The sequence below is a fragment of the Hypomesus nipponensis genome, chromosome 25, assembly GCF_054491055.1.
Source record: "Hypomesus nipponensis isolate SF chromosome 25, ASM5449105v1, whole genome shotgun sequence".
NCBI classification, from domain to species: domain Eukaryota; kingdom Metazoa; phylum Chordata; class Actinopteri; order Osmeriformes; family Osmeridae; genus Hypomesus; species Hypomesus nipponensis.
The window spans coordinates 2,026,696-2,045,000 of NC_140385.1; the positions used below are offsets into that span (position 1 = coordinate 2,026,696).

Below are 18,305 nucleotides of genomic sequence, written 5' to 3' on the forward strand. Positions count from 1 at the left end.
TAAGGTGAGCTGAATTCAGACACTGATATTTAGGGATACAAGCAGTTAATTGCATACAAGTTCAAAAAAAGGTAACAATTCCATCGTAACTGATTGCGAGGCCCCTTGAATGGCCTGTTAAAATCACAACCAACTTCTATACTGATGAGTATCTTCAGGGCATTCCAGGGTTTAAACCGTTGCCTGCTATACGAGAACATGTCAGGGCTGGGCTAGGAGCTGTGTCTTATGCACCTTCAAAGGTCATCATCCCACTTGATGTTGCTGGAGGAACTTCCCATATAATACTAAAACTGCTACTCATTTTGGTCCAATCTGATGCTAAATTTCTCAGACAACTGCATATTTTAGCTCTACATGTTGATTTGTCTTGAACTTGGTGATTCACTTCATTGACTTGGTTCTCTAATAAATCAGGTACTACATGTTTTCACACTAGTAAAAGCCCTGTATTGGCAAGTAATGACCACAGGTCAAAGGCTTTTGCATCCAAACACTTTTATTGGTAAACAAGTGAGGCACATGACCCCTCACACACACTCCCCCTTAACACAGGCCCTGAGGCACATGACCCCTCACACACACTCCCCCTTAACACAGGCCCTGAGGCACATGACCCCTCACACACTCCCCCTTAACACAGACCCTGAGGCACATGGTCAACAGCACTGGCTAATCCCACATCACCCCACACGCTCTCCCCCCTTTAAACACACATACGCCCTCACACACGGTCAGTAAGCATTGAAGACGTGAGCAGCGACACACACACGCCCCCTCACACACGGTCAGTCAGCATTGAAGACGCGAGCAGCGATGTCATCCAGCAGCCAGTCGACCCCCTTCAGCAGGTTCTCTCCTGTCATCGCACTGCATCCCAGAATGCACCAGTGGTGGGTCAGGATCTCGTCCAAGCCCAGGGCCTTAAACAGTTAAACATCACTCAACAACTGTCTAATCAGATATTTAACATGTTGCACTGGAGTGCGGCATTGTCATCACTGCCTGGCATGAGCACACAGGTAAGAGTTTCCAGGTGTTCTGAGGTCTCTGAGTTACACAAGACTGGAAAATTATAATTGTGTCAAGTGACGTTGATGGTTAAGATGTGTGTTTGTGTGTGTGCTAGTGTGTTGGTTAGTGTGTGTGTGTGCTAGTCACCTCTCGTATGGCCTCTTTGCTCAGGGCTCCAGGGAGGTCCTGTTTGTTGGCGAACACCAGCAGTGTAGCTCCACCCAGCCTCTATAGGAAGTCAAACACAGTCTTGAGTGTCCAGTGCATGTTCCTATTCTCTTGGCAGAGGAGGCACACTTATAGATGAGCTTTGTGGCCTGTGTGTGTGTGTACCTCCTCCTGTAGCAGGCAGGTCAGTGTGTGTGTACTTCCTGTAGCAGGCAGGCCAGTGTGTGTGTGTGTGTGTACCTCCTCCTGTAGCAAGCAGGTCAGTGTGTGTGTGTGTGTGTACCTCCTCCTGTAGCAGGCAGGTCAGTGTGTGTGTGTGTGTGTGTACCTCCTGTAGCAGGCAGGCAGGTCAGTGTGTGTGTGTGTGTGTGTGTACCTCCTCCTGTAGCAGGCAGGTCAGTGTGTGTGTGTGTGTGTGTACCTCCTGTAGCAGGCAGGTCAGTGTGTGTGTGTGTGTGTACCTCCTCCTGTAGCAGGCAGGTCAGTGTGTGTGTGTGTGTGTACCTCCTCCTGTAGCAGGCAGGCCAGTGTGTGTGTGTGTGTGTGTGTACCTCCTGTAGCAGGCAGGTCAGTGTGTGTGTGTGTGTGTGTGTGTGTGTGTGTGTGTGTACCTCCTGTAGCAGGCAGGTCAGTGTGTGTGTGTGTGTGTGTGTGTACCTCCTCCTGTAGCAAGCAGGCCAGTGTGTGTGTGTGTGTGTGTGTGTGTGTGTGTGTGTACCTCCTGTAGCAGGCAGGTCAGTGTGTGTGTGTACCTCCTCCTGTAGCAAGCAGGCCAGTGTGTGTGTGTGTGTGTGTGTGTGTACCTCCTGTAGCAGGCAGGTCAGTGTGTGTGTGTGTGTGTGTGTGTGTGTGTGTGTGTGTGTGTACCTCCTCCTGTAGCAAGCAGGCCAGTGTGTGTGTGTGTGTGTGTGTACCTCCTCCTGTAGCAGGCAGGCCAGCTCCCGTCTGCAGTCGTCCATCCTGAGGCGGTCAGCGCTGTCCACCACCCACACCAGCCCATCCGTGCTCTCAAAGTAGTTCCTCCAATAGGAACGCAGAGATTTCTGACCACCCACATCCCACATGTTCAGCTTGAACCTGGAGAGGGCGGAGGAAGGGGAGGAGAAAAGATGGAGAAAGAGCGAATGAGAGGTAGAAGAGGTGGAGAGAGAAGATGGAGAGGAAGAACAGAAAAGGAAGGGTACATGGGAGAGAGAGTAGAGGGAGAATTAGGGAGATGCATATTGGCTCTTGATAAGAAATTCAAGAGATATCGCACCTAAATAGCCGGAAAACCAAAGAATAATAAAACATGATTCATTTCCTACCCTCTGTGTTCCAGGGTCTTAATGTTAAACCCCAGCGTGGGAGAGATGGTACTCAAGTCTTCTCCGTTCAACTTCTTCAAAATTGTCGTTTTTCCGGCATTGTCCAGACCGCTAGATGCTAAGTTAAGAACAGTAACCGATATCGTGCAACAAACACACAAACACAAAGCTAGCGCTTTCAACAACAATAATAGCTAAAGTTGAGTTATTGTTTACTGGGTGTGGCGACACATTTGATGCAAGATACAAGAGGAGGGTGGGAGTGAGGGCAGGTGGCTGGTGAGCAAACTAGCTACATCTTAACACCCACCAGAATCCTACTATACGACAGTGCCACACCACAGCGCACTTTGCTAGCCAGTCTACACACGTCAAATAACAAAGCTAACAGAACATATATCTTCTAAGATTTCTCTAATGTCTAGGTCTGATGAGAGGTTTTGGAGATCTCGCGAGTGACCGTTTGAGGATACAGCATCAACAGTCGCATCTCGCGCTCCTTGTGCTTCATCTTCTTGAGTATTGTCAACAAGCCCATTGTACAGACAAACCACCGGCTCCACCGTCACTAGAAGCTGGTCTACAATAGAAATACGTCCAGGGTTGGTACTGCTAGCTAACGGTTATTATTCCTTAGATTTCCTTTAAGCGGTTTACTTTCCTATTTCTGTGGAAACAAAACAACGCGCGCACATAAACAGCACCTGGGAAAGCAGGAAGTCGTTACAACGTTCATCCGATGGTCGTTACCAATTGGTCACTTCTGCACGTGTGAAATCCCCAAATACGTTCATTAGTTTATCCAGACGTCTGTCGGGATTTGAGGCTAGTTCATTGGTCGAAATGTAACAAATGAAATTAGAGCTTGCAATGAAAGGCCATGAGGGCCGGCCGGTGGCGTCATATTTATCCATGTTTTTTCGCGCCATCTGCTGTCAGTGTCTAGAATAGCAAGCATCTAAAGTTGACAGTAGAAATAGCCTTATTACAGTAGTGTAATGCAAAAGCACATAACATTTGGCTGTAAAGTTATACAAAGCATATTCATTTTAAAAGGAGGATAACGTTGACTAGATCGTGGCTGTAGCTATTGCCTACTTGTTATGTGGACTGAGCTAGATTAAGTCAGTTTATATTTCCACACTTCTAGTCACTGTCTATTTTCAAACCACTTCCACACACCTATTGAGAATCTCATTCTTCAACTCACGTCGGCTACAAAACTCAGTCGAAATGCCTTCGATTAACGGTTTGTCGTTTTTTGCGTCTGTTACAATCTGTTCCTACAAGTTTGTCCAGACTACTTCCTGTCTTCAAATTCCCAGCACGTGTATTATAGTATAACAGGTTGAGCACGACTCCCCTCTAAACTCCTCTTCAACTTCCCAAGTTGCCAAACCCACTGCCGAGCATTCAGACCATTTAAAGTAAACGAAAACCGAAAGCGTCTCCCGGTGTCGCCCGCGACACTGCAATTGCTTTATCAATGCGGTTGAGGTGAGAGGACACGCTGTAAAAGGGGAAGGTCGAGAACGGGGCGTACATAAAATGTTTACGAAACGTAGATAACGCAGAGACGGCGCAGAGACGGACCGAGTGATACACGGGCAGGCGCGAGGGTAACTTCTATGAACTAATAACCCGCAAGTGCGAAAACAATGATGTTCTGATATGATGCCATCGAGGCACAAACATCTTCATCAGTGTGCAAGTGTAAAGTGATGTGTTTCGCGATTATTCCGGCAGCGACAAACAGGCTACCGCGCGGGACAACCGGATAGGGACCGAGTTTATCCTCTGACCGAGATGCCGCCTCTGTCCATGGACTCCAGATCTGAAAGCAGCGTCGCGTCTTTCTCCGGCGACGATTCCCGCAGTCCTACCGACTGGGTAAGATGATGGACACACACGTAATCCATTTTCTGACCAATTGAGATTTTCACTATAGACATTACAGATCCATGTCTATTGTCCCCCCATAAAAATGGGGCCGTCCTAAACGTTTTCTGTGAAAGAGGGGGGGATTCCAACCAGCAACTTCTGAATTGTAAAAGCCCAATGGTTAGAGCATTTGACTATAAATCAAAAGGTTTTCTAGTTCCCCCTCCCTATCTTTCTTTGGATCAAAGCTAAAGTAATACATTATTATTGGAGACACTGTGTTGAGGAGGTGATGGTGTGATCCTCTCGTCCCTGTGGAACTGAAGACTGCTCCTGCTTTACTTTCAGGAGAGAGGAGGGGGGAAGAGGCAGAAGGTGGAACATACAGGTAACCGAAAAGAGAAAAATAGAGACGCCGCTCGTAAGAGCAGGAAGAAACAGACAGAAAAAGCTGACCTCCTTCACCAGGTCAGTCTGCCCCCCCCCCCTGTCTCTCTCTTCCTCTCTTTCCCTCTCGCTTTCTAACTCTCTGTCTCACCTCTCTCTCTCTCTCTCTCTCTCTCTCTCTCTCTCTCTCTCTCTCTCTCTCTCTCTCTCTCTCTCTCCCCCCACCTGTGTAGGAGAGACCTTGTTAACATGTGTTGTGAAATCCACTCTAGAACATACAGCCGTTTCTGGGAAAGCCAGAAAGAGAAAGAGAAATAAATTCTCGACTCCCTCCTCCTCCTTCCTTCCGTTCCTCCTCCCTCTTCCTCCCCCTCTTCTTATGTGGAGGTGACTGACTCCCTGAGTCACGCAGTAAGACTCACAGGGGCCTATTGGAGCTGCTGTCTGACTCCCTGAGTAAGACTCACAGGGGCCTATTGGAGCTGCTGTCTGACTCCCTGAGTAAGACTCACAGGGGCCTATTGGAGCTGCTGTCTGACTCCCTGAGTAAGACTCACAGGGGCCTATTGGAGCTGCTGTCTGACTCCCTGAGTAAGACTCACAGGGGCCTATTGGAGCTGCTGTCTGACTCCCTGAGTAAGACTCACAGGGGCCTATTGGAGCTGCTGTCTGACTCCCTGAGTCACGCAGTAAGACTCACAGGGGCCTGACTCCAGAGGATATGACTCTGTGTCTGGGACCCTCCTGCTTGTAGTGATAAAATCAGTCAACATTCTGTACAGTAAAGATTAAAAAGGATTGAACGGAAAGTGAAAATAAACAGCACAACTTATCTCAGGGCCATCTTAAATACTGCTGTGTGTGTTTCTCCCTCTTTGTTTGATTTTCCTCTCTTTCCTTCTTCTGTCCTCCAAGGAAAGCAACATGGCCGACACAACACAAGTCCAGTTTTAACATGAAAGATAATAGAACAACAACAACATTAATGAAGTAAAATCATAAACCTTTTTGTCTCTGTCCCTTCCTCCCCCATTCAGGAGCTCCAGGGTCTGGAGAGGGCCAAGTCCGCCCTGGAGAAGGAGATCTTGGGCTTAAGGAGAGACCACAAGCTGTACAGCTGTGCTCTGGAGCAACATCAGGCCTGCTGCTCTCTGCTGCTCCCTACAGGAACCTCTCCTGCCTCCTCATTCTTCTCCTCCTCCTCCTCCTCCTCCCCCCTCCTCCCCACGGCTGCCCCCCCGCCTGCCAGCACACCTGTTTCCACCTTCCAGCCCACCTCAAGTGCCCCTGCCCCTCTATCTGCCCCCTCCCTCAGACCCCCAGAGCCTCTATCTGCCCCCTCCTCTGGAGCCCCTCTACATGTTCTGGTACCCCTCTCCTCGTTCACGGTTACCTCATCTTCCCCGGAGACCACCTCCTATCCTAACCCCGCCCTCACTTCCTCCCAGAGGGCCCCCTCTACGTCACATGATGCCCCCAGCCCTCTTCTCAGTCTGTTAACTAACCCTAGTCCCCTGATTATGCCTCCGCTTGCCCCAGCCCCTGCCCCTGCCCTCTCCTCCTGCCCCCTCCCAGCTCCTACCCTCTCCCCCTGCCCCCTCCCAGCTCCTACCCTCTCCCCCTGCCCCCTCCCAAATCCTACCCTCTCCCCCTGCCCCCTCCCTGCCCCTGCCCTCTCCCCCTGCCCCCTCCCAGCTCCTACCCTCTCCCCCTGCCCCCTCCCAAATCCTACTCTCTCCCCCTGCCCCCTCCCTGCCCCTACCCTCTCCCTCTGCCCCCTCCCAGCTCCTACCCTCTCCCCCTGCCCCCTCCCTGCCCCTGCCCTCTCCCCCTGCCCCCTCCCTGCCCCTGCCCTCTCCCTCTGCCCCCTCCGAGCTCCTACCCTCTCCTCCTGCCCCCTCCCAAATCCTACCCTCTCCCCCTGCCCCCTCCCTGCCCCTGCCCTCTCCCCCTGCCCCCTCCCAGCTCCTACCCTCTCCTCCTGCCCCCTCCCTGCCCTCTCCTCATTTATGGACTCTGAAGAACTGTCTCTCTCCAAACTCCTGGAGAGCAACGATTGGCTGCTGGACTCAGCGACATCATCAAGCTGGGCATGAACTGAACCCCTCCTCTCCCCCTCCTTTCCCCCCCTCTCCCTCCTCTCCCCCTCCTTTCCCCCCCTCTCCCTCCTCTCCCCCTCCTTTCCCCCCTCTCCCCCTCTCCCTCCTCTCCCCCCTCTCCCTCCTCTCCCCCTCTCCCTCCTCTCCCCCTCCTTTCCCCCCTCTCCCTCCTCTCCCCCTCCTTTCCCCCCTCTCCCTCCTCTCCCCCTCCTCTCCCCCCTCTCCCCCTCCTTTCCCCCCCTCTCCCTCCTCTCCCTCCTCTCCCCCTCTCCCCCCTCTCCCTCCTCTCCCCCTCTCCCTCCTCTCCCCCTCCTTTCCCCCCCTCTCCCTCCTCTCCCTCCTCTCCCCTCCTTTCCCCCCTCTCCCTCCTCTCCCCCTCTCCCTCCTCTCCCCTCCTTTCCCCCCTCTCCCTCCTCTCCCCCTCCTTTCCCCCCTCTCCCTCCTCTCCCCCCCTCTTTCCTCCTCCTACACATTGGGCATTAAGGTGATGAGTGAATGTGAATGATCTACTGAACAAATAATGTTTATTTAGTGAGGTATCATCTAGTGGTTTAGTTTATTATAGATGAACAGTATACATAAATATATCAAATACATTTACTGTCTAAGGTCGATGCTAGACCATGCATGCATGGTGAGAATAAGCTTATTATACACTGTTTTAGTAATCGTATTGTTATTGTTGAATCTGTGTTTTTTTTGTACATTATTTTAGCCTGAACACAGCAGTGATAGTTAAGCTGTAACTATGACACCATAAACACACCTCACAGCAGTTCTGCTCTGTCTTATGTTGTTTGTTTTCATCCATCGATGGAATTCAAGTTGGGAAAGGACATTCAAGGTATTAGAGATTTATTTAAAATGTATTTAGCAGTATGTATTAGAGATTTATTTAAAATGTATTTAGCAGTATGTATTTTGATCCAAAGTGACATACCGATTGTGCACATAGTATTGCAGAGGTACAGGGTATTACCTATAAAGATGCAAAGTACTATTATAACCTCAAGGTACTATATAACCTCAAGGTACTATATAACCTCAAGGTACTATATAACCTCAAGGTACTATATAACCTTGAGATGTAGCCTACAAATAGTGCACAGCCTGTGATCAAGGATCAGAAGTGCACAGTTCTAATAGTATTTCTGTCTAGATTCTAGACAGCTGAAATAGATACAGTCTGTATAGTTCTTGTATTTCAGCGGTCGAAAGATACAGGCTGTATAGTTCCTGTATTTCAGCTGTCTAAAGATACAGGCTGTATAGTTCCTGTATTTCAGCTGTCTTAAGATACAGGCTGTATAGTTCCTGTATTTCAGCTGTCTTAAGATACAGACTGTATAGTTCCTGTATTTCAGCTGTCTTAAGATACAGGCTGTATAGTTCCTGTATTTCAGCTGTCTTAAGATACAGGCTGTATAGTTCCTGTATTTCAGCTGTCTTAAGATACAGGCTGTATAGTTCCTGTATTTCAGCTGTCTAAAGATACAGGCTGTATAGTTCCTGTATTTCAGCTGTCTAAAGATACAGGCTGTTGTTGTTGTTGTTTAAGATGTGGTTCAAGATGTTGGTATGTTCTGTTTACTTTACTCAACACAATGCCATATCTCTCACATGCTCCAGCGCAAACAAGTCTAGGCATTGTCTGATAGATAACCTTGTATTGATTAGAAATGTGTGTGTGTGTGTGATAACCATGCAGAGAGCTGTTATTGACCAGGTACATCTTGAACCCACCCACCTGCATCATCCAGCGGTGACGAGCCAACTGACCAGACCCGTCACTTGCGCGCTCTCCCGTCACCGGCAGCTGAGCTCTATCCCCGGTGACGGTGTTTACCTAACGGGCACCAGCTGAGCTCACGTGTGCTACCGTTGAATCTGTAAGAGAGGTGGTGGAGGAAAGGACAACAGGCACGAGGAAGAGGATGGGAGGGGGGATAAGGAAGAGAAGGAGAGAGTGGCGCGCTGCATTACGAAACCATTGCTTGAGAACCGTAAGCACAATGAGAACATACCGATGAAAAGCCCCTTATAGTCCAGGTAGTAAACAAAGCTTACAGTCACTGGGACAGGTGTGGATGAGCGAGGGGGACGGCTTTGCCTTCGGGAGAGAGAGAGAGTGCGCGCGTGGAGAGCGCGTGGAAGGGGATCAGAGCAAGTGCATCAGTTGAGCGAACAATGGTGAGAGGCTCGAGACCCAAACCCCGCGACCACTAACGGTGCACAGACACGCGCACAAGGAGGCGGGTGGAATCGGGGTAAAGTAGGAAGGTGGGAGGAGAGATACAGACAGAACCGACATACAAACAGTATATTCATCAGACGCTTGCAAAGACATGGAAGAGGTCGACTGTTTGGCTCAAGTATTTCTGCCCTTCATTGTAACAATGATGGAGTGAGAGGGGTGGGGCGCGTTAACGGTCCAACGGTAACGCTAAAACCGAGTCATATCCAGCGTAAATATACCGGGGGCACATAAATAAAGAAAAATAAATAAATAAACTGCCGAGCAGGCGAGCGTCATCCGCAGTGTGTATGTCTTGTTGCACCACCAAGACCGCGAGCGCAGCCGAGACACACCAAGGCAGCTAGGGAAGAGAGTGAATCCGTTACCGTGATAAATACAGGAGGGGCGCGCAGACACACCGACAGACAGTACGGGAATAAAGACTTCCCGTGTGACATTGCGGAGGTGTTTTTTTTCCCTTGTATTTTTTTCTCTTCCAACCGGTAGCCTACCGGGAAAGGGAGAGACCCAGGGATCGGTGTTGCAGCGGTTGCGATGTGGATTCGCACATGTAGGCACGTTTGAGTCCCTTATCACCGCCCAACAAGGATTACAATAACGGCCTGAAACGGCAGGGGCGGACGACCACCGCGAGGACTAACGCGGACCGTTAACCGAGGAGGACATGGATGCGGCAGCCAAGATGGAATCTGCCTGCTGATTTTCTGATCTCGTCGATACAGCTAATCAATCTCTGATTTATTCATCAAGCTAATCAATGAGGACAAACAATCAGACGAACTGTCTGGGAACCGTTTCAACCTTCTCCTAACGGAAAATACGTCTTTAAGTTGAGTTTGAGGAAGACTCATTCGGTGCGGTTTGATTTTTACATAAGGATCCATCCATACAGCCGTTAAATATATAAATAAATATCTAATTTAGGCCGATGACTTAGCTAGCCTATGACGCCAATACGGCAAATCGTCCACGATACAGAGGAAGGCCTATATGAAAACCCGTGATTCACCTGCTCGCGGGGAAAATACGTGTTATAGAGCATTGTGTGAATGAAGGATGTTGCGGTTTCAACAACAAGCCTCCGTTTTTTCTCCGGTTTGAAGTGACGATTTGGAATTTGCGGAACGAATTGGACACCGATTCAGGCTCCCCATACAGCTCTCTTAACACATCCCTCCTCATTCTTCCCCTCCATCTGTGCACATCTCCCTCCATCCTCTCCACCTCTCTCCTCCCTCCTCCTGTCCCCTGTCATCCCTCGCTTCATCCCTTTATTTGATCCGTTTTGTTCAAACGTTAACGTATCAACTCTGATAGGGTTATTAAAAGACAACCGCTCCCAGTTTCCTTCCGCTATCTTGCAGCCAGCATCCTCTCCCCACACACACCGGTCGTTAACGACACGCAGCTCCGCTTAGCCGCAGCCATGGAGACGACCAAGTTACCGCCGACCAGCCCATCGTCGCCGACAACCGGTTTCTCGGTGCCGTCAGCGGAAAAGGTGGATGGCTTTCCCCGGCGGTCGATGCGCAGGGCCCGGCAGAGGCGGTCCCACAGCTCATCTCAGTTCCGGTACCAGAGTTCGCAGGTGGAGTTGACGCCGCTGCCGTTACTCAAAGGTGAGTCATCTGTGTTTACCTACTATGACAAATCCATACAGAATCCCCTTAACTACAATCCTATTTCCTCTCTGAACCCTTAGAACTACGTATAACTATTTTCAGGTTTGAAGTGTTCCATGTAGACCCTTCGAAGGTTCCAAACAGAGTCTGAACGTGCTGGAACGAGAGGGTTTTGTCTGGAACTTTGAGGTTCTGATGGAACCTTGTGTTAGTCTAGTTCTAGTTCTATTCTCCATAGAACTCCAGCCTGTCATCAGTGTGTGCAGTTCAAACTAGCCTCCAGGACTCATGGCTGTAAGATGATTCTGTTCAGATGAGAGCAGATGGAGGGATTCAACCAGTTCCTTCTCTGTTGAAACAATCCACATCTCAACCACCACACAGGGTAAAGAGACCAGCTTGAAAGTGATACAAACCTCTTGAGACCTCTGGGAAATAAAACGTTTTAAGAATGTTTACATTTCCCATAGCCCAAGGCTTTGGTCTTTGGTTTTACAAACATATTTAAAGGAAAATGAACATCACCACATCGTTTTTCTTGTTTGTGATGGTTATGCATCTATAACTTAATAAGCTAAGTAGAATGACCAGGCTGTTCCTGAGGTGGTTCACGTGGGTGTGGCATCTTTAGAAACCTCGTATGTCCTCTCAGTTGGACTAAAGAAATAAACACAAAGAACAGAACAGGACGCAAAGTTACTGAGCCGCATGTCAGGATGGCAAGACCCCCACCCTGCCAGTGCTGCTTCTCTCCTCTCCTTCTCTCCTCTCCTCTCTCCTTATGTGTTCTCTCCTTCTGGCCTTCTCTCTTCTGTTCTCTCCTTCTCTCTCCTCCACATCCTTCTCTCCTCTCCTTCTCTTCATCATCTGGGTCCAGTCTGGGACCAGCTCCCATCCAAGATCACAACCTGGCACAAGCTAGAACATTCTCTTTATAGATACCGTTTAGTTTAGATTTACTACACACAAACAATCTATATCCAAAATGCACGTTTGACGTGAGGATGAATAGTTTTGAAGCACAGGATTTGAATCCTGAGTGGGGATTCTGTCTGGAACACAAGGGTTTGGAGAGTCCTTGTAGTGTTCAGCCCGGTACCTGTTTGATGTTCATCATGTGTGATCGTGGTGGTGACAGTGTAACTTTCCTCACTTCCTGTCATGTGACCGTATCCACCAGTGACTTCCTGTCCTACCCTCACACAGTCAGAGTTTACTTGGTGTGTGTGTGTGTGTGTTTGTATGTGTGTGTAAGGCGGGGTGTGTGTTTGTAAATTGATATGTCCTTGGAGAAGCTTCTGTAGGCAATAGGCTGGTCCTGACTTTCATCATCCAATAGGATAGCAGGAGTGGTGATGGCCAACCAATCAATGAGTGTGGATCGAAGGTCATGTGTAAAATGCAGTGTCCAGTTAATGATAGTGCTACTTGGCTGTAGGGTCTAAAGTCTATGCAAACACACACAGACACAAACAGACACACACACACACACACACACACACACAAACAGACACACACAAACACACACACACACACACACACACACACAGACACACACATACACACACACACACACCAATATGGACATTGTGTTCCTGTTTGAAAGAGATAGTCTACCATTACTTTTCTCCTGCACACACACACACACACACACACACATACACACAGACACATGTGTACACACAAACACCACCACCACCACCTCCTCCACCCCCAGTTAGCCTAGTGATCCTCCCAAGCTTTGAGGCTGCCCCCCGGGGCTACAGCATCAGCCGTGCTCCCTGGTCATGGGTCTCTGCGCTGGTGCTAGGAGGCTAACACGGCCTAGGTCACATGATCAGCTGGTCTGTTCACTCAGTCTGTATTTTAACAGCACACCTTTCTATCTCACGGCTGTGTGTGTGTGTGTGTGTTTCCATACTGTGTGTGTGTGTCAATGTATGAATGTGTGCGTGCGTGTGTGTCTGAGAGGGAAACTATTCATTTTATTTTGACACATAACAAAACAATAGGGAGCAAAAGCTCCTCCCTCCTCCCCCCCTCCTTCCTCCCCCTTTCCCCCCTCCTCCCCCCACCTCCTGTGTGTGTGCGTGTGTGTGTCTGACTCTGTGTGTGTGGTACAGTTCCTGTTTAGATTGCAGAGCAGTCTAGAGGAGCTCCCTATGACAGACCACATTCTGTCCCATGACTGACCTGCTTTCCACACAGACACACACACACACACACACTCACTCGTGCACACACGCAAGCATACACACACAAATAGATGTTGATGTTGACATGGAAAATAAGTAATCAAAGACCTACTCACATGATGGCTCATGATACATTATGAGTGTGTTTTGTAATGTTACATTGAGCATAATATTTAGGTTCTCCTTTCTCTTACCCCAAGTACCATTTATCACCAAGTAAATCTAAAATTTGATTTAACTGTGTGTGTTTTTGCCTTTGTGTTTGTGTGTTTTCGTGTTATTGCCTGTGCGTATCAGAGGAAAACACACTATCATCTCAGATCTGTATCATACAAAACCCTCAACTGTCTGTGTGTGTGTGTGTGTGTTACAGTGTGCGTGTGTGACAGTGTGTGTGTCTGGAAGTGTGTGTGTGTGTGTGTCTGTGTGTGTGGCTGGAAGTGTGTGTGTGAGTAAGTGACCAGCTGGACAGGATGGTATAGTATTACACATATAACTGGCTCCTCTTTCTCCCAGCCCTACTCTGGGTGATCAATAGTGGGAGACAGAGAGAGAGGGATGGAGTGAGGAGAGGGAGAGAGAGGGAGAGGAAGGGAGGAGGAGAGGAAGGGAGGAGGAGAGGAAGGGAGGGGGAGAGGAAGGGAGGGGGAGAGGAAGGGAGGAGGAGAGGAAGGGAGGAGGAGAGGAAGGGAGGGGGAGAGGAAGGGAGGAAGAGAGGATACAATTTCTACAATTGTGCGTACCTGACATTGAGCAAAGACTGATGCAGAGAGAGAGAAGGATAAAGTGGAGAGAGAGAAAAGAGAAAAAATATGGAGAGAAGTATGGACAGGAGTATTTGTACTTAACCTGTAAAATTAAGATTATTCAGATAATTTCAACTCACATCCCTAAAGAGGCTATTCCTAACTCTGTCCCTCCCTCTTACTCTCTCCCTCTCTCTCTGTCTCCATCTGTCTTTCTCTCTCTCCCTCCCTTTCTATCTCTCTCTCTTCCTCTTCCTCCTCTCTCTGTCTCCCTCTCTCTCTCTCGCTCTCTCTCTCTCTATATATAAACTGTGTGTGTGTGTGTGGTTATATTCCCTTCTGTTGCTTACTTTTTCTTGTCACTGCGACACTGTGTGTGTGTGTTGGTGGTGTGTGTGTGTTATTTAAAGAGCACAGCTGTACTTGCTCATTTAAGAAAATCACTAAGAGACTGAGGAGGGAGGAGGAGGGAGAGAGGAGGGAGGAGGAGGGGGGAGAAAAGGGAGGAGGAGGGAGGAGAGAAGGGAGGAGGAGGGAGGAGAGAAGGGAGGAGGAGGGAGAAAGAAGGGAGGTGGAGGGAGAGAGGAGGGAGGAGGAGGGAGAGAGAAGGGAGGAGGAGGGAGAGAGAAGGGAGGAGGAGGGAGAGAGAAGGGAGGAGGAGGGAGAGAGAAGGGATACCCAGAGAGAATAGGAGGGAGGGACGGATGGAGGGAGGAGAGAGAGCAACATAGTGGAATGATGTCATCTTTTCAACCAGCCCCTCCCTTTCTCCTTCTCCCTCCCCTCTCTCTCTCTCTCTCTCTCTCTCTCTCTCTCTCTCTCTCTCTCTCTCCCTCTTGTTTTCCCCCATACTCAATCTTTGTCTCTCTTCAGATTTGTCTCCTTCGTATGGGCTATTTTTAGCTGTACGTGCGCATGTGTGCATTTGTGTGCACATGTGTGAGTGTGTGTGCATATGTGTGAGTGTGTGTGCATATTTGTTGATAATGGTGCTGCTTCTCCCTCTTGTTCTTTCCCTCACCCCTCGCTCTTCTTTTCACCTATCAATCTCACATCCTTCTCTTTCACCCTCTCACCTTCTCTCTCTCTCTCTCTCTCTCTCTCTCTCTTTCTGTCTCTCTGTCAGTCATGACCTGTGTGCTCCTATAGGAGGGAGGAGAGGAGTGGAGAGGAGAGGAGAGGAGAGGAGAGGAGAGGAGGGAGGAGAGGAGAGGAGGAGAGGAGGAGAGGAGGAGAGGAGAGGAGAGGAGGGAGGGAGCAGAGGAGGAGAGGAGGAGAGGAGGGGAGGAAGTGGCAGGAAGGGGAGGGATGGAGAGAGGTGCAGAGAGAGAGAGAGACACAGAGAGAGAGAGAGACATAAAAAGAGAGAGAGAGAGACATCGAGAGACAGACATCGAGAGAGAGACAGAGAGAGAGAGAGAGACATAAAAAGAGAGAGAGAGACATCGAGAGAGAGACAGAGAGAGAGAGAGAGACAGAGAGAGAGAGAGAGAGAGAGGGAGAGATGAAGAGAGTGGACGTGTGAGAGTCCGGTGAGTAGCAGGGTTGAGGAGAGAGAGCAGATGGTCGTGTTGTGCCTAGGAGAGGTGAGGGTCTCTGGGCTGAAGGGGCCTGGTGCCAGACCCCCCCCCCCCCCCCCCCGGAGCCTCACACCTTGAAGTTAATACGGGTTAAACCCCTCAGACTAATCATGGGTGTGTAGGTGTGTTTGTGTGTGCGTGTAGGTGTGTGTGTATGTGTGACAGATAGAACATATGTTTGTTATAAGCTGATGCAGTTACTTATGTCTGTACCAGTTGCCTGGAGACAGTGTAGATCAGTAAAGTTTACTGTAGTTTACTGTAGTTTACTGTAGTTTACTGTAGTTTACTGTAGTTTACTGTAGGGTACTGTAGTTTATGATAAGGAATCTGAAGGTGAGATATTCTTAATCTATGATTTGTAAGATGCTACAGCGGTGCTGTGACTAACCTGTCTCCTCCCTCCGCTCTCTTCCACTCTTCCCCTCTTCCCCTCTTCTCCTCCCTCCCTCCCTCCCTCCCTCCCTCCCTCCCTCCCTCCCTCCCTCCCTCCCTCCCTCCCTCCCTCCCTCCCTCCCTCCCTCCCTCCCTCCCTCCCTCCCTCCCCCAGACGCACCAGTAGCAGAGCTCCATGACCTGTTCTGTAAGAAGCTGCAGCAGTGCTGCGTGCTGTTTGACTTCCTGGACTGTGTGGCCGACCTGAAGGGGAAGGAGATCAAGAGGGCGGCGCTCAACGAACTGGTGGAGAGCATGGCCACCAGCAGGGGAGTCCTCATAGAGCCCCTCTACCCAGAGGCCATCAAGATGGTGAGGAGGGGGAGGAGAGGGGAGGAGGGGGGAGGAGAGGGGAGGAGAGGGGAGGAGAGGGGAGGAGGGGGGAGGAGGGGGGAGGAGAGGGGAGGAGAGGAGGAGGGGGGAGGGAGAGGGGAGGAGAGGGAGGAGGGGGGAGGAGAGGAGAGGGGAGGAGAGGGGAGGAGGGGGGAGGAGAGGGGAGGAGAGGGGAGGAGAGGGGAGGAGGGGGGAGGAGAGGAGAGGAGAGGGGAGGAGAGGAGAGGGGAGGAGGGGGGAGGAGAGGGGAGGAGAGGGGAGGAGGGGGGAGGAGAGGGGAGGGGAGGGGAGGAGGGGGGAGGAGAGGGGAGGAGAGGAGAGGAGAGGGGAGGAGGGGGGAGGAGAGGGGAGGAGAGGGGAGGAGGGGGGAGGAGAGGAGAGGGGAGGAGAGGAGAGGGGAGGAGGGGGGAGGAGAGGGGAGGAGAGGGGAGGAGGGGGGAGGAGAGGGGAGGAGAGGAGGAGGGGGGAGGAGAGGGGAGGAGAGGGGAGGAGGAGGGGGAGGAGGGGGGAGGAGGAGGAAGGGGAGATGGGAGGAGGGGGGATGAGAGGTAGAGCTGGTGGAAAGCATGTTAAATAGACGGTTCTAAACTCCCTTGCTATCTTCCACACCTCCCCCTCCCCCCTCCTCCAGATCTCTGTGAACATCTTCAGGACTCTGCCTCCCAGTGAGAACCCAGAGTTTGACCCTGAAGAGGATGAACCAACTTTGGAGGCCTCCTGGCCTCACCTGCAGGTACACACACACACACACACACCACACACACACACACACACACACACCACACACACGCACACACTAACACTGTAACATGTGTGGGTCCACAGCTGGTGTATGAGTTCTTTCTGCGTTTTCTGGAGAGCCCAGACTTCCAGCCCTCCATGGCCAAACGCTATGTCGACCAGAAGTTCGTCCTGCAGGTGTGTGTGTGTTACAGACTGTGTGTGTGTGTGTTACAGACTGTGTGTGTGTGTTACAGACTGTGTGTGTTACAGACTGTGAGTGTTTGTGTTACAGACTGTGTGTGTGTGTGTTACAGACTGTGTGTGTGTGTTACATACTGTGTGTGTGTGTTACATACTGTGTGTGTTACAGACTGTGAGTGTGTGTGTTACAGACTGTGTGTGTTACAGACTGTGAGTGTGTGTGTTACAGACTGTGTGTGTTACAGACTGTGAGTGTGTGTGTTACAGACTGTGTGTGTTACCGACTGTGTGTGCGTGTGTTAGACATCGCGTGTGATTTAGAGACTGTGTGTGTCTGACCATGTGTGTGTGTCTTAGAGACAGTGATATTTATGTTACTTTTTCAGTAAATGAGGGAGTCAGGTGGCTGAGCGGTTAGGGAATCGGGCTAGTAATCAGAAGGTTGCCAGTTCGATTTCCAGCTGTGCCAAATGACGTTGTGTCCTTGGGCAAGGCACTTCACCCTACTTGCCAGGAATGTCCCTGTACTTACTGTAAGTCGCTCTGGATAAGAGACTAAATGACTAAATGTAAATGCAATGTACATGTCTTACTGTGTGTGTAGCTTCTGGAACTGTTTGACAGTGAGGACCCTCGAGAGAGAGAATACCTGAAGACCATCCTGCATCGTGTCTACGGAAAGTTGCTGGGACTCCGGGCGTACATCCGCAAACAGATCAACAACATCTTCCTCAGGTAGCACACACACAGACACGTAGATACACACACAACATACACAGCTACTTACAAGAGCCCCAACTGTGTGTGGTTTGACTGTGTGTGTGTGTGTTTCTGCAGGTTCATCTATGAAACTGAGCATTTCAACGGAGTTGCTGAGCTGCTGGAGATTCTGGGCAGGTGGGTCACACACACACACACACACACACACACACACACACACACACACACACATACACAAACCCAGGGCATGGTACGCAGACTGCTGTGCAGCAGGTGGGATTTGAACTGTGGGAAGAGGAGAAGCCAGCAGCTGGTAACCTGTTGAACTAAAGCCTGAGGACTGATGAAGACACACACACACACACTCCAAACCCCAGATCATGAAACACACATGGATCCCTCACAAACACTGTAAAAAAGAGGTTTGTTTCATAGGGAGGGAGGGAGGGAGGGAGGGAGGGAGGGAGGGAGGGAGGGAGGGAGGGAGGGAGGGAGGGAGGGAGGGAGGGAGGGAGGGAGGGAGGGAGGGAGGGAGGAGAGGAGAGGAGAGGAGAGGAGAGTAGAGTAGAGTAGAGTAGAGTAGAGTAGAGTAGAGTAGAGTAGAGTAGAGTAGAGTAGAGTAGAGTAGAGGAGAGGA

General features: G+C 50.2%; 3 protein-coding genes across 3 annotated transcripts in view; 2 read left to right on the plus strand and 1 right to left on the minus strand.

The window, feature by feature from the left end:
- Nucleotides 1-481: 481 nt before the first annotated feature.
- Nucleotides 482-3,247, minus strand: arl2 (ADP-ribosylation factor-like 2). Its single transcript, XM_084691668.1, has 5 exons — nucleotides 2,963-3,247; nucleotides 2,490-2,600; nucleotides 2,097-2,259; nucleotides 1,162-1,242; nucleotides 482-923 (listed from the first exon to the last, which is right to left on the minus strand). Exons 1-5 carry the CDS (start codon nucleotides 3,025-3,027, stop codon nucleotides 789-791), a joined length of 555 nt encoding a protein of 184 aa, XP_084547794.1. The 5' UTR covers nucleotides 3,028-3,247; the 3' UTR covers nucleotides 482-788.
- A 970-nt stretch (nucleotides 3,248-4,217) lies between these two features.
- Nucleotides 4,218-6,938, plus strand: batf2 (basic leucine zipper ATF-like transcription factor 2). The gene is made up of 4 exons (XM_084691669.1): nucleotides 4,218-4,379; nucleotides 4,719-4,838; nucleotides 5,795-6,447; nucleotides 6,724-6,938. The coding sequence occupies exons 1-4, from the start codon at nucleotides 4,296-4,298 to the stop codon at nucleotides 6,851-6,853; spliced, it is 987 nt and encodes a 328-aa protein (XP_084547795.1). The 5' UTR covers nucleotides 4,218-4,295; the 3' UTR covers nucleotides 6,854-6,938.
- Nucleotides 6,939-9,404: 2,466 nt separating this feature from the next.
- The window catches only part of ppp2r5b (protein phosphatase 2, regulatory subunit B', beta), a 15,885-nt gene continuing 6,984 nt past the window's right edge, over nucleotides 9,405-18,305 (plus strand). The window contains exons 1-6 of the mRNA XM_084691663.1: nucleotides 9,405-10,732; nucleotides 15,807-16,003; nucleotides 16,656-16,757; nucleotides 16,850-16,942; nucleotides 17,553-17,683; nucleotides 17,786-17,845. Coding sequence (XP_084547789.1) covers nucleotides 10,540-10,732; nucleotides 15,807-16,003; nucleotides 16,656-16,757; nucleotides 16,850-16,942; nucleotides 17,553-17,683; nucleotides 17,786-17,845 — 776 coding nt within the window. The 5' untranslated portion in view covers nucleotides 9,405-10,539. The remainder of the gene's footprint in view (nucleotides 10,733-15,806; nucleotides 16,004-16,655; nucleotides 16,758-16,849; nucleotides 16,943-17,552; nucleotides 17,684-17,785; nucleotides 17,846-18,305) is intronic.